The sequence below is a fragment of the Pagrus major genome, chromosome 18, assembly GCF_040436345.1.
Source record: "Pagrus major chromosome 18, Pma_NU_1.0".
Taxonomy (NCBI): Eukaryota; Metazoa; Chordata; class Actinopteri; order Spariformes; family Sparidae; genus Pagrus; species Pagrus major.
The window spans coordinates 7,720,229-7,735,460 of NC_133232.1; the positions used below are offsets into that span (position 1 = coordinate 7,720,229).

The 15,232-nt window shown below is 42.0% G+C and overlaps 1 protein-coding gene across 1 annotated transcript; it reads right to left on the reverse strand.

Annotated features, from left to right (window-relative positions):
• Positions 1-1,286: 1,286 nt before the first annotated feature.
• Positions 1,287-11,140, reverse strand: g3bp1 (GTPase activating protein (SH3 domain) binding protein 1). Its single transcript, XM_073486817.1, has 12 exons — positions 11,034-11,140; positions 7,665-7,781; positions 7,392-7,473; positions 6,276-6,449; positions 6,083-6,173; positions 5,347-5,440; positions 4,842-5,091; positions 4,458-4,562; positions 3,880-3,997; positions 3,349-3,474; positions 2,852-2,961; positions 1,287-2,520 (listed from the first exon to the last, which is right to left on the reverse strand). The coding sequence occupies exons 2-12, from the start codon at positions 7,757-7,759 to the stop codon at positions 2,272-2,274; spliced, it is 1,494 nt and encodes a 497-aa protein (XP_073342918.1). The 5' UTR covers positions 7,760-7,781; positions 11,034-11,140; the 3' UTR covers positions 1,287-2,271.
• Between the last annotated feature and the right edge of the window lie 4,092 nt (positions 11,141-15,232).

Consider the following 15,232-nt stretch of genomic DNA (forward strand, 5'->3'; position numbering starts at 1 on the left):
CAGGTGGTTTCTATAGCAGCTGAATGTTAAACTGAAACTGCTGGTAGAAGCCCAAAACTTTACATCCCAAAAGCCTTTTCTCCACTTGAACAATGTAGCCTGACATATATCTGCTTTACGACCTGTTGCTTCCGGTGCCAACTCTACAGTGTACGTCTGTAGTTTGTAGTTTGTAGCAGTCCCACTGTGTGGCACTTGCTATCTTTTTATTTTAGCTGAGTTTCAAGGTCCCTGTGGACTGATCGCAGTGGATTCAGATCACCTGCTGCAGGTGTGGAGACTGACTACTAATTAATGAGTGAGAGCAGCTTGGGTCATTCCCCTCACAGCCAATCAGGGTGTGATGACACCCTTGGGTGAAGGCTAAAGAGAGGTGGGGAATGACACCCAGGTCCGACTGACTCTCATTCTGATTCTGTCCTTGACTTGCCGCAGACCTCATCCAAACACACTGTCAGTCAGAAACTCTGCTCTGTTGAGGTCCTGTTCAGATTTATTTGCTGTCCTTGTTCTTTCTAGTTGAGGGAAGTTGTGACCGTCAAAAGTCACCATTCAACTCTGCTACCCTGCGAGTGCTGCTGCCTTTCAACAGCCGGACACCTGCAGGTTCTTCAGTTTGTTCGTCTTAACTGAACCCCTTGATACCCAAACCCCTCTATACACCTTCAGTTTGTCCTGTTACATTTCATTGGGGACTTTTAGAGGCAGTAAAAGAAATATATTTCAGTTTCATTATTCCCACTGGCACTCTTTCATCATTATCGAAGCATTTGTGACGTTGGCACTCCCCATAAATGTGTATATTTTTGGGGCTGGTTATTAAGCAGTCTCCTGATAGTACCCTGATAGACCCTGAAACTCAAACAGCTGCACTGAATTCAGTCATTTGATTATTTATACCTGTGCTTTTATTGTGACATGTCAATGTCTTCTGGGAAAAAAGGCTCTTATTAATGTAATTAGGCTGAGAGTATGGCACCATCATTAGTTACACCTGTCATCTTTCTGTTATGACAAGCAAAACTGCAGTGAACAAAGTCAGAGACCATGAAAAAACATTATGAAATGTAGCTGCAATAAATACCAGCATCCTTGTTTATGTTCAGTTTCTGATACATTTAAATTATTTTATTTCTCCATCTCATGAGCTCAGTTTTAAAATCACCTCATGATTTGAACCAGTTTAAATTATAACACTATAGGTGTTTAAAATGGTTCAAACATTTTCTGTAAACCTAAAATTGTTAAAACTAAGAATGACATAACAGATCAAAAGAGACAAAAGGTTTAAAACAGTAAATCACTTTTAATTTAGTTCTCTCATCGGCAGGTGAGTTCATTTTAAACAAGATGACAATGAAGTGCATCGGTAGAAGAAGCCCAACAGGATTTGATACATGCTCCATTCAGACGCGTCCGTGAATCCACATATTACAAGCCAACATTTTTACTCAAATAAAACCACTACAGTTCAGCTCTTGACCTGATAGAATAAAAAGATAAGACAGATCCATCGCTAGATACAACGGTGGCAGCAATACACAGGATTGCCCAAGCAGTAAAGTACACGTTCCTTTAAGAAACAGGGAGAGAGAACGCGAAAAAAACCTAACCTCTGGGTTTTTTAATCCCCAATTCAAGTAGTATTTACCCTTTTTTTTCATGTGTTTGCGTGTTTTGATTTGTTTCTTAATAAATTCAAGTTCAGCATGAAAAACAAAACAAAAAAATGACAAAAAAAAGTCCAGATAATACATGTGTTGGTGGAGGAGGAGACGAAGAGGAGGATAGGAAGAAGAGATGGAGAAGTAAAAAGGAGTGACATTCTGGATTCCTCAGAGGGAAACAAAAAGCAGCAGGTGAGAAAGAAGAAGAATTAGGTGGAGGGAGCTTGGGGAGGAGGAGGAGGCAGCCATCTTCATGAGAGACAGATGTCGAGACTGGCTGTTTTCAGCAGGAGCTGGCGCGACTTGCCGGTGAAATCTCTCAACCAAACCTGCATCAATTACTAACAGAAAAACCTTCGTAATACTTGTAACTTTCACATGTAGGAGAAAGAATGAGGAGGAAACGAGTCAGAAATCAGGCTGTGTGTAGCAACCCCAATTCGGACATTAAATTAATCATTCCTTCTAATTTTTGCTCCTAGGTGCATGTTAAGAAGGGTTCTTTGTTATATATTCTCCAATTGGTTCCTGCTGCAGTAAATCAATAATCACTCAGAAGTTGGATGCAAATAGTAATTCAACTCAGGTTTGGAGCCTGGGGGCCTCACTGACGCTGGGCAGAGTAACGGCCCTCACTGGGCCCGGCGCCCCGCCCGGAGCCAAAGCTGGGTTTCTGTGCCATGCCTCCGCGAGTGGGGGGGCCTCGGGGTCCACCGCCGCCTCCTATTCGCTCTCTGGGACCGCCGGGACCGCCTGGACCCCGGGGCCTCATGTCTCGCCTGTCGCCCTCCCTGGCTGATCGGGTCTTCTTCTCCTCCACATTCAGACGAACGTCGCCTCTGAACTTAATGGGCTGAGAGAACGAGAAAAAAAGAATTAAAACTCTGAAGAACTTAATTAAGTTCTCTTTTGTCTATTCAAGCCAGAACGGTCCCAACAGCAAAGTTAAAACTCAAGACTTCAGTTCCAGTTTTTAACTGAGCCAACTCAATATGTAAATCCATTAAAATACCAACAGAGGAACACAGTGAGAACAATAATTACCAACAGAAAGTGCCTCAGGGTATTTCAGAAATGAGAACTGGGCTCTTGGCAAATAAATGGAGCAGCATTCAAGAGAGATAAACATTAAAAACAACAGCCCCTAAAACAAAAACCCTAATTAGCCTGAGACGGTGTGTTACCCTGTTGCTGAGAATCTTCTGTACAGGTTCAGAGTCGTCAAACACCACGAAACCAAAGTTTGGTAGCTTCCCTCCACTGTTGATCCTCAGCTCCAGGACTGTACCATACTCTGTGGACAGAGGGGGGAAGGAACATTATCAACACAAGTATCCAACTAAATGTTTTGCTTGATGCACCAACAGCATTTTACATATTAATCTTATTTGTCACTGATTTTTGAAATTCTAAACACTACTATATCATCAACATATAAAACAGGAGAAACTATTTTTAAGATCTTAGTTTAAAATACATTACAAACTGTTCCTGTTTGAAATAGAGTTCTTAAAGGAAGGGTTCAATCAAAAATGAAAATTCAGTCCTCTTTGACTTACCACAAGGGTTAGGCTTTATTAATATTTGCTACATAAAAAAAGGTGCGACTGTCTGATAATGTTTAATGTGTGCAGGTTTTTCCATCACCACATCATGTGTTGTACACTTTAATACCACTTACGTTCAAAGAACTCCTTGAGCTCAGTCTTGTCGACATCGTGAGGGACGTTGCCTACGAAGAGCTGCTGGGCGTCGGGGTACCTGGACACCCTGCGACCCTCGGTCTCTCCCTGCTCGCCTTCCCGAGCTGAAACAACAATTCAACAGGTCAACACAGGGACATGTGCTGTGAGAATTCACATACAAGAACTATTTGGTTAATAAGTGTATTCACCAGTTATGTTGCATTTCTTTGGTATTGTCTTTCAGACTGGGTGTGTTAGAAGGTGCGTCATTAGAATTTAAGCCCCATCCTGCGTGTGGTTTTTAAGGCTGTCAGTGTATGTTGATGTGCCAGAAAACCTTCATATTCTCCCATAATCCACTGTGGTTTTGCTTATTATTAAAATGCAGGTGTAACAGAAAGACGTGTGTTCTTTACTTCCACTGATACACAAGATTTTATGTTAGCAGCATGAGAGTTATACATCCTGACTGTAGCTCGCAGTGCCATCTTCAACAGCACGCATCAGATGTGATCATGTGGATGTACCTGGTCTGGGTCCTCTGTGTACCGGTGGAGGACCTCCAGGCCTCTGTTCCCTCGGCCTCTGGTCTCTCTGTGGTCTCTGTGTTGTTGTCTGGGACTCGGGCTTCACCTCCGCTCTGGGCTGAAAGAGTCAACAACACGCTTTTGTAAGAAGACAAAGAACGAGCAGGTTTTCTGATGTTTGGAGTCATGACTTCACTTCAGGCACATAAAGAACAACATGTTTGATTATCATCATGAAGGTCCAGCCAGCAGGAGGCGTTTGTGTCCTGCTGCTTCATCTGAACACGGGGAAACAACAACTCGACTTTGTGTAGATTCAGGACATATATGACTGTGGCTCTTAGAAAAATGTCAACACGCCCATCTGCTCTTTTCTTTTCATTCATTTCTCAAAATGAGACCTCCACTGTTTTTAAAAAACAAAACTAGAAGTTGTTTTCTTAGAAAACAATCTTGAATTGAAAACCCAATCTTGCTCCTGCATTTTGTCAAAGTTCTGTCATGAGGTACTTAAACACTAGAGTAACTTTTCAAACTTAGCTGGGAGATACATTTTTGAGTCGAACCAGCAAACTTACCGGTGCTGTGGGAGCGACTTTGACGACATGTGGTGAGATTCCTGAGACTGGGACAGCCCCGCTGGGAGGGAGGTTCTTACTGGTGACTGATGCCCAGGAGAACGGCTGTGGGACGACAACACAGGAGATATTTAGGCCTGGAAAATGATTTACTCCTCATAACCAGTTATCAATTCCAGCATTACATCTGTGCCTCATTGAAGCTGATTCATCTGTGTAAGCAAGAGTGATAAAAAGCCTTCTCACTCCATCTATATGACATGATAGAAACATTTTTGTACATTACTTCTACAATTACTGCTGATTCTATTTGGGCATCTCTGTTTCTGATCTTAAGCTTTTTCATCTATGCTAAGAAGAGCTAAATTTCCTGTTCAGACCTACCCTGTTTTCTTCTGGAGCGGCGGGGGTGGGTTCAGCGGGCACAGCGGCAGGTTCTGCGGTGGGTGGGACGGTGACGGGGCTTTTGCCGTCTGTCTGGTCTTCGGTTGTGTTTGCGTCTGTTTGTGTGTCCAGCATCGTCTCGGGCTTCAGCTCCACGACCGCAGCCTCGACCTCCTTCTCCACCTCTGGCTCCGGTTCTGGACTCACTGCTGCCACTTCCTCCTCGTCACCAGGAACTGTCGGCTCTGAGCTGGAAGGGACAAGAACGAGAGACTTACACCGACTGTGCTGTCCAACAATGTAAATGAGTTGAAGATGCAAATGAGAATGATTTACAATGTGTGTTTGACTCCTTAGAGCTACAAAGCAGTACTTTTTAAACACTCCAGTATATCTACAGTCACAAATATTACTAGATGTGTGTTCTGTTTTGCATAATGTGCAAACTTGAAGGGAAAAGGGGGTTTAAGCTGGACTCCGGGAACCACTAGCCTCTGATCCTTACCAGGATACCGGGTCGTAGAAGGGAGCGGACTCCTCAGCAGCGACGTCAGGGGAGGGGACCCTCTCCTCGATCTCCTCCACCTCATCCTCAGACTCTGAAAACACAAACAAACACATGTTCACATCTATCTCCATTTTCTAAGTCCCACTAAAACCTGCTCCAAAATCAAAAAATCTCAATGGGTCACCGTCCCTGCTCAATAAAAACTGACTCTTGTTGCTCAAATCTATTTTCCCCATGCCACATTTCATCTGAATACTAAACTTGCATTTGTGTATAATTACCTAAATATATCAGAACAAGAATGACTAATTTTTTTTACAAAACAAAACTGAATACCTGTCATGATGTTGTCTTGTAGTTTAATTTTGGATCTTGTGCTTTTTTCTCATGTTCAGTTTCTTATTGTGCATCTTCAATCTAACATTCCCAGACATCAAACACTTTACGGTTCTTAAACTTGTTCAGCAGCCTTAACTATCATAAATAAAGACGCAGCAGTTCAAAGAAACACGATCAAAGTAGCTGAATTATGAAGCTACAGCGCTGATAGGAGCTGTGCAACGACTGAGAAACTTGCCTCTAACTTAATTTATCTTAAGCAAAATAAAACCAAGATCAGAACGATCGTGTCTGTAGAGAAGATAAAAATGCAGCCGGGAGAAAAACAGAAACCTGGTCAAGCATGAACAATTTGAATCACAACTTTTTTTTAAAAAAATTATGTTTTTCTCACCTTCTGGAGGCTCAGAATCAGAGTCGCCGAACACCTCGTCTTGGTAACGAAACACGTCGTTGTGGACATAGAATTTGTTTGCAACAGTACCCTGAAGGATGAATAAACAGTATATCAGCGTCTACTGCAACAAAACGCATTGATCAAGCTTTCACATATGCATGAGAACTATTTGCACAAGTGAAGAACAAACCTCAGGGGCCAGCACGAAGGTCTGCATGAACTTCCTCATGGGCTGCATGTTGTTGGACAGCTCGCCCATCACCTGCACCACCACGCCCTCGTTCAGGGTGGCGTGGGCGTCCACGTGCCTGATCTTGGTGTGACAGTCGCGGAAACTCAGAGCCATCACCCTCTTATGGATCTCCTGCAGAAGAGAAGTGCAACTTTTCACTTTTACATGCTCAATGGAATATGTTTACCATCGACTATTGACAGTCGAACAAAACAAGACCTTTTAAATTGCATGTTCGCTTCCTTTTATTTGTTTGATATTTTGCCCCCTTGTTCTGTTTAGGTGCTTTGTTACTACGATGTCTTTCAGGTGTGATTTTATTGCTCTGGAAATCATTAAAAATCATTTGATCTTTCGGCACGACGGGTCAAAGGTGAAGTTACAAGTCATCTACCAGAAATGCAAGTCTGAATTGATTTGATTGGCCACTGCAGCTCCATGCAGGGTGACATTACACTGTGTTGCAGTAAAACTTGAGTTAAATTTTTGTCGGATAAACCTCTGCATCTCTACGACACAAGTTCATCAACACAGGTCTGTATTCATAACCTTATGACCAATTTTTTGTTATCCCTTTGATATACACACCCTTTCTGCATACATCTCCATTTAAACATACATGTTTGCATGTAGCTGTTCCCCACTGCAGCTGCTTCCTTTCACGTTCTTATTCCTAACAGCATTTCTCATGTAAGAGGAGAGACTTATATTCAGGTGGTTCACCTGAGCAAGACGGACTGAATGAAAACGAGTCGACTCTCTGGGCTTTAAGACAAAACTGCTTTAAACAATTAGCTAAAGTACAACAACCGCAGCTAACAATAGAATATAAAAATCAACTGTCCAAGAAACCCATTAACAGCTTCTTAAAACCTCCTTACAGCAGAGAGAATCAGAGACAGACAACCTTAACTGTCCTTTTTGGAGAAAACAGCTCTAACAAATAACTTTCCTCTCAGCACTGGAGTCTTTTTTTTTTCCCACTCAGTGTTGGTACGTGGGAGTTGAGTGCAGTGCCGCTCTATGGAAATAACCTTTTTGAGAGCTGTTATCTGCTGGATGAAGCCCACTTACAGATTGTCCATAAACGGCCTCGACTGGTTTGCCGTTGCTGTCCAGGCCGCCGTGCACGTAGGAGGAGTTCTTTCCATAAAACCTGAGCATAAAAACACAAAGGTTAATTTGTTCCACGGAAGGCAAGTTAAACAGATGAGGTGCTGATATATGCAGATTAGTGTTATGTATAATTGCAGAATTAAAACCACCAAAGAGCATTTGTCTTCACTCAGCAGAAGTGCAACAAATTCACAATAATCCCACAACACGACAGACAGGCGATGGTCGTACCTGTGCAGGTAGTCGGGGGCCTGGTTCAGGAGTGTGTAATACTGTCGGACAAACTCTCGCCCGACCAGCTGGGCACTTGGCTTCTCCATCACCATTTCTTTGGTCAACTGGAAATCTCTGCAAGGAGGAGGAAGAGGAGGGAGATGTTAGAGAAAGTGATGTTCTATTTGACAACGACCTTGACCCTCTAATAACTCGGAGGGAAAACTTGATGTGATTTTATGTTGATCAATTGTTGATTGTTTCAAGTTTTGTTCACAATTCAACTGATGATTTCGAAATTCATTACAGTTAAAAAGAGGGACATGTAGAGAAATAACTGCAACGATTGGTCTGATAATCAGTTCGTAGATGAAGAGTTTTCATACAGCCCAGATTGGAAATGTGAGGATTCGCTGCTTTTTTCAGCACTGTTATCAAAGATATCGCTAATCTGTCCTAAAAATGAATTATTCGTTTAGAATTAAGACGTAGAAGTAAACAACATCATATCAGACACGAGGAACAGTAACTTTAGACTTGTTCCTGCAATTTTTGAACTTCCATGATGCAACGTTACGTGTGGATTACAGGACGCTATGACAACGGTTATGGAAACCAATGAGCTGGACAGCAGTCTGCCTTTTTCATTACTTTGAAGTAACTTTGGCGCAGACTATCACACATGCATCACTTTGCATTTCACAGAAGCTAAAACACTTTTGAGACTGTACATTCCTGTGATGATGAATCACCCCGCCGTCCTGATTGGAGAGCAGTCAGACGTGATCTCAGCGACAGTTTGAAGTGTAAATCAGGTAAACATGACCTCAGACTTCATATTAGCAAAACATATCAGCCTCTCATCGTGTTATGGGCCCATTTTAATTCATTTTCCTGGACTGTGTTGAAATGCCAGCTGCATGAAATGTTTGATCTGATTCTGATGAGCGTTTTCTGCCCCATCTGGGTGCACCGACATGAAAACAGCTCGCCCAAGGCATGGAAAACAAACTCAGACATTAGCTGTTTGTTTTCATACCGAGCGGTTAAAAATCTAAAATTGCACAGTCATTGCACTCAAATGACACTTCAACAGTGCCGAGTCCTCTGCTGTCTTTTTTCTACTTGACAAATGAACCGATGCACATCAACTCCAGCTGATCTGAAGTCACTTACCAAGATCGAAGTCACTTTCAAGCATCATAATATATCATTCAGTAATTTTTCCCTCCAATAAACACCTTCTTAATTTCTATGATGCTGCCATGGAGGAATAAAAACAAGGAAACCACCAGAGCGGATTGTTTCTGGTGGCAGGATTTATAGATTACTGTGAAACTGGATTATATTTTATGGAGAAAGTCTTTTCTGCCTGAACTCCAAACAGATGGCTTTTCTTGTTGTTGAAGTAACTGCTAACTAGCAGCCTTCCAATGAACACCTCTGGACTGAGGCCGTACACAGCCTCTGAGAACGATGGATGCCAGTTACAGTAGCGAGGTGATTTGTGGAAGTTCCTGATGGACAAATATCACTGGCTTTGTTGCTGAAGTAATCGCTAACTGCTGCTAATCCACCTTGGTACTCTATTCCCTGTTGCCACACTGTCCTGGTTGGAAATGGGGGATTGCCCACTCTAGCTGCCTGTTTTCACAGGAAATGTGTGACAATGCTGAAGCAAATGGCACTCCACAAATCATTTTGTGAAAACTTAAAAGGCTGCAACATGCTTCAACAGACCCATGTTCACCATTTCCTGTAAATCTTCAACTCGGTAATCCTGTTTCTATAAAATGCAGGTATTCGCCTACATGTTTGTCAGGCTAGGTTTCTAGCCAATTACCTGAAGGTTAGCTAATGTAAATTAAGGATCCGGCTGATGATATATGTTTTTGTGACTGTCAACAACGTCTCACTTTGTCAAAGCCTGTCTGTGGACTCAGCCCCTGGCCCACTGGCTCCTATTGAAGATGCAAATCAAATGCAGAAAAAAAAATCTGAAATATGTAGTTTAAAAAAAGATTCAGTAATTTCTTGCAATAGTTGGGTACTGTAGTTTCTGGCAAGTGTTGAAGCAATGGAAGTCTGTCATACACAGAAATATTGGGTCAATTTTCAACTGGTTTTGATCATTTCGTGGGATTTATTGACAAAAAGTAAAAAATGTAGACTATTCCTAACATTCACCACTCAACAGTATAGCACAAAGAATATAGTCAAACAGTTTAAAGTACATGGAATTCATGATTAGGAAGCTAAAACGTGCAAATACACCAGCTACCAGGGGAACAAGTGCTTTCTTTAATGGACTGTCTGCCACACCTGTCCATACAACCTACAGCCATCTGTTGTTCTGGCAATCTGAGCAACCAACACACCAGCAGCAGCAAACATGAGCAGATCTATCAGACTAAAGCCAATCACTGTGATGTGAGGCAGCCAACGACCTCAAGGTGTGCTCAGGCAGACCCAGTGTTAGCAGCTAACATCAGGGGGCTTTGGTTTGAATGGATCCCAGGTTATTTGAAGAATAAGTACATATAAGGGCATGCTACACTGCAGCAGCCGTATCAGAAAGCAGCTTGTGTAAAAAAAAAAAAAAAAAAATCTGCGAGCATGGCATGCAGACAAAGGCCACGCCGTGCCTGCAGTGACGGTGCCATTCACCGTATCGACCGGCCTACACACACTCATCACCCGTCATGGCGGCTTCGCACGTCGGTGGGACTTTGGGGCAGCTTCCAGATATAACCTGGGCTTCAAATGGCACCCTGGCTGGCCCACGACAGAGCTAAACCACGACAGCTGGACGAGCACACGGCCCCCTTAACTAGGGCAGACACGGGCTAGGTGAGTTAGCTCGGACTCATGAGCAGCCCCAACACGTGTCCCGGCCGGTCCCCGGCTACTCTTTCCAACCGTGACGAGCTAAGCCGGCTAGCTACATGGAAAGGCGGGTAACCCTATAGAGCAGGCATGGGCCATTATGGGAAACTGACGAGTAAGGCGGTTAGGAAAGACAGGAAGGGAGGGAGGGAGTCACGACTGGATGAGAGCTGGAAGTGGGCTACACATGGGCGGTGGATACGTCTTGGAAATCCAGAATGAAGCCATGCAGCGGTGACGACGGGTATACCCGGCATTTCAACAAAATAACATAAATCATCAATTTCATGTTTAATAACAACAGAAGTATTATTTAATTTCAAGTAATTAGGAATAACCGCCGTGCTAATGCCAAAGGCTGCTAACAGCCACCATCTCCTCACCAAGCTGTAGACGGAGCCCCGAAACGCGACCCAATTAATGTACCGAACACGACACAAGAGACGAACAATGACTTCTGAAAACATATTTCTGAGAGTTTAATCAAAGAGAAGAACTCACCAGCGGGTCAATTATCAAAAATAAATCGTTGATTTAGAAACAAGTGATTTCTTTGAATCACCTCAGCGGCAGCCTGAAACACTAGCGGCTTCACAACGTGCTGGAGTGCTCGGTTACCGGTTTCAGCTCCGCAACCGAACTTGACATCCCGCCCCTCACGGGTCATCTAGCCAATCAAATTGAAAGAATGTGACTCATCCACCAATCGTATGGCGCTGCCGCAGGGGCCCCTCAATTACAGCCAATCACAAAAGGCTCTGTCGCTACCTGGTTTTTCTCAGTAGAGCCAATCACGTTGCAGTGATGGTTGAAGGTGCGATGGTTTCACTGGCTGGCGTCTGCCGGTCTGTTTTTGTGTCACAGCGAGCGGTGCACCGTAGACTCTTCACCGCTTGGGGGCGACAAAAGTTTATTCGGTGGATTAACTGATTTAATTAAAGCGAATGACTCATCAACTTATGCAGATTCTTTATTAACGCATAAAACACTGAGTCTGTGCTATTGTTTTCATTGAGATTTGTGTCAGAGAGGAGAAGAGAAAAATAAATGTACACTCCCCGCCATGTTCATCTACTGTATATTGGCAAATACTTTAAATTAAAAGGCAAATGCAAACAAGCTAAAGTTTTACTAGTATCAGGTTTTGATGCTCGTTGTTATAGAAGAGAAATCTCTGTAATAACTTGCTGAAAAGCACACAATATATTTACATTCAAGGTCCACTTACTGGCTTTTCCCAAAGCTTTCACCCAAATCCCATGTTTCATATCAGCCTGTCACGTGTTATTTACACCCTCAATGCTCGTGCATCCACTTCAGATGGGGTGCTTGCTTTTAGATTAGCAGCTACAGTAAAGATTTCAGCTTAAAAAAAACATCTTTTCAGTCCAAATTGGGATCTTGCAGGTTCTGGAGACTTGGATTGTGCTGGATGAGCTGTATGGAGCCATTTTATGCCTTTTTTGGTAGTTTTTTAATGTTTTAAAACAAGTCCCCAGCTACTTTAGTTGTTTAGGAGAACACTGAAACGCTGTTTTGCTGTGAAGCTCCAGAAATGTTCTGTGCACTACAAAACTTCACTTGACTTTCCATCAGCATGGGGGTGAGAATATAACAACTGAATTTTTATTTTTGGGTGAACTGTTCCTTTAAATCATCTGCTACACAGCAGATGTAGGGTCATTGGGGGCCCCTATAGGAGCTGGGACCCTGCACACTTTACCTGTTTTTACACTAGAATAGAGTAGGAGATGAATATTGTAATTTTTTCTAAATTCAGCCAAAACAACAGAAATAAAAGAAGTCAGTGAATGTGTGATGAAAGAAAAAAATCCACACCCAGTTATCTTAAACCATCTGATCTGTGACTTTAAAAATTAAATCTTTCAACATCCTCTAATCAGAAAATAATGTACCTGTCATAAACTTGGTGTGTTTGTGTTGGATTGTATTACATTAAATATGTGATCATGAAGTGAAATGTGTCTCTTCATGTTCACTGATTTTTCTGGACACCGTCGACAGGAACAGGTGTAACTCCTTTATCTCTTCACTGTGTCATCTCCCTGCAGGAAAAAAAAACTTACTTCCAGAAGCAACTGGAAGAAGGACTTATATTAGAAAAAAACTGTATTAGATTACAGTGGCACACCCCTCTCCTCCCCCTGCCTCTCAGCTGAGAGGAGGGACTCTGGCTTTGTGGACGAGGCTCGGCTGTTGTTTCACATTCTTGACACTGGAGTCTGGATGACCGGGTGGGGATGGTAACAGGGTGCTCAGATCTCCCTCTCCTGTCTCCCAGGGGACCACGAGCACAGACCTCATTATTTACAGTACACGCTTTGTTTTCACTGGATGTTCTTGTGGTTCACTTTGCCTTATTTTATGGCCCCTTTATGTTTTCTTTAGGCTGCGGTAGGCCATGTAAGAATAAATACATAAATACTGTATGTTTATATCCAGAGTCAACAAATGGTTCGCTGTGTGACATTTATGATTCTCTAAATCTTTTTCATGTGGGCGGTTTCAACACATCTTTTTTCAGTGTTTGGCTGATGTTAAAGCCACAAAGTATTACAGTATTTTCCAGTGTTTATAGCACACTAAGTGCATTTTTGTGTTGGAAAATGCATAAAAACACCTGTTTGACCTCGACCAACAGAACCGGTAGCTTATTTACAGTCTGTTTAAGCTTGATTCCCTTGTTTAATTATGTTGTAAGTTTATTTTATAGCACCTCCACACAGATGTTTTAACATGAAAAGATCACAGTCAGCAGGCAGCGTGGAAGATACAGCTCAAATACAAAATTAATATGTGGCTTAAAGGGAGTCTGGTAACCAGTCGCACATCCAATCCATCAACGTAAACTACCCCAACAACAACAACAGAAGAAGAAAACAGTCAACTGCACTGGACTGTTCTGTTAGATCTTCTCTTAAGTTTGTTGAGTCTGGTTTTGGTCCTTCAACAACGAGCAGATGTTCTTATAAATACTGATAAAGTTTCAAAGTAGAGCTTTTTAGAGCAGATCAAATCAAAAGTTTAAAGTTATGTTTGTGAGACGTTTCAACACTGGAAGCCAACGTCTTGAAGGCAAACTATGTAGGATTTGACGGTCGCTGTAAACAAATCATTCCAAAATGAGAAATATTAACAATATTTTAAGTGCGCTTTGGACTTGATGACTGATTTTAGTTTGTATTTGGATCCAGACAACAATGTTTTCAGTTTCTTTTTTAGAAACTGAAAGTTCTTATTATCTTTTAGTTTTTTTTTTCCTGATTCCTGACTTGATTTTATATAACAAGCACTAAGTCCATTAGCTCTATGCTGACACACAGTCGGAATTCCCATTAAGGTGCACATTTTTGCCTCACGTTGTATTTTAATTGTGATTTACTTGAGGCAGCAGGAACAGCTAAATGCAGCACAGGTATTTTATTTACCACATATGCAGTAAAGCAATGATGCTGCAGAATTTAAATTCATGTGCATTATTATTGGAAACATGACTCATGATATATTGTCTCTAGAAGTGTATGATTAAGTTTCTCATGTTAAAAATAGTGAAAAAAAATTTAAATCAGCACCCCGAGCATCGTGACAGTGTCAAATCAGGAGATAAGTGTATCGTCCCAGCCTTATTATCTCCTCTTTTAACTTTTGACTATTTAATGGGGTTTTAGCTAGATTCCTTTTGAATTTTGTAAAAGTGCTGTGAGCCCAAAAGTTCAAAGGCGCTGCCGTTTAGATATGGCAACTACCTAAATCCAGACAGCTGAAAAATCTGCCTGAACAAAACTGAATTCTTCAATTTAGATTTACTGGAAATAAACCACAAAAGTATCTTCATCCACAGTGATAACCTCTCTGTCAGGTTTGCAACATCTGCATTTCAGGCATCTGGCTGACTCTCTCATCTTGAGCGATCAGTGTAACAGCAGAGAAAACTCAACATGTTGATTATCGACATTATAGACAAAAAATACCAAGTTTCAGTGGCCACAGACCGATCCCACTTGAGAGAAAAGAACCAGAGAAGAAAACAGGCGAAAAGGCAGAAGAGGCTTGTTTCAGAGGCTTGTAAAATGTTCTCCAACTGGACTCACGAGAAAATGTTTACTGCTGCACAAAGACAGCATTCAGAAACACTTCATATAAAAAAAAGAAGGATGAGACGCGAGACTTCTGATATGTCAGCCCCGAGACTGATAAAAAATGTGACGATTCTCTTTCAACTATGAAACTTGGTCAAGTCTCGCTCGTAAACAAAATGACTCACGGAGCCTCGCTGATCCCACGTCAGATCATCTCAACAAAAATTCCTGGGCAGAGGAAAAGAAACGCAGATATGAATGCATGCAGAGATTTCCAGATCTTTTCATAGTCTTTTATTGATGGAAAGAGTTGTGTCGTGCTCTCAGTGTCAGTAGAAACATGTTAATTATGAGAAAAACTCTCAGCCTGCGAGATTTTTCCCCTCGTTAAAGGTCCAAACAATATATCCTCTTTATTGTTTCATATATCAGTACACGTGTGTCCTCATCTGGGACACGGACTCTGTATGGAAAATAAAAATGAACAACTCTTAAAGCAGTAGTCAAAAAACCAAAAAAAACAAAATGACAAAAATGAGTCACCAAAGCCACCAAAAGAGTGCAAAAACTAACTGTTGTAGAAAGCAAGCAGAGGGAGCA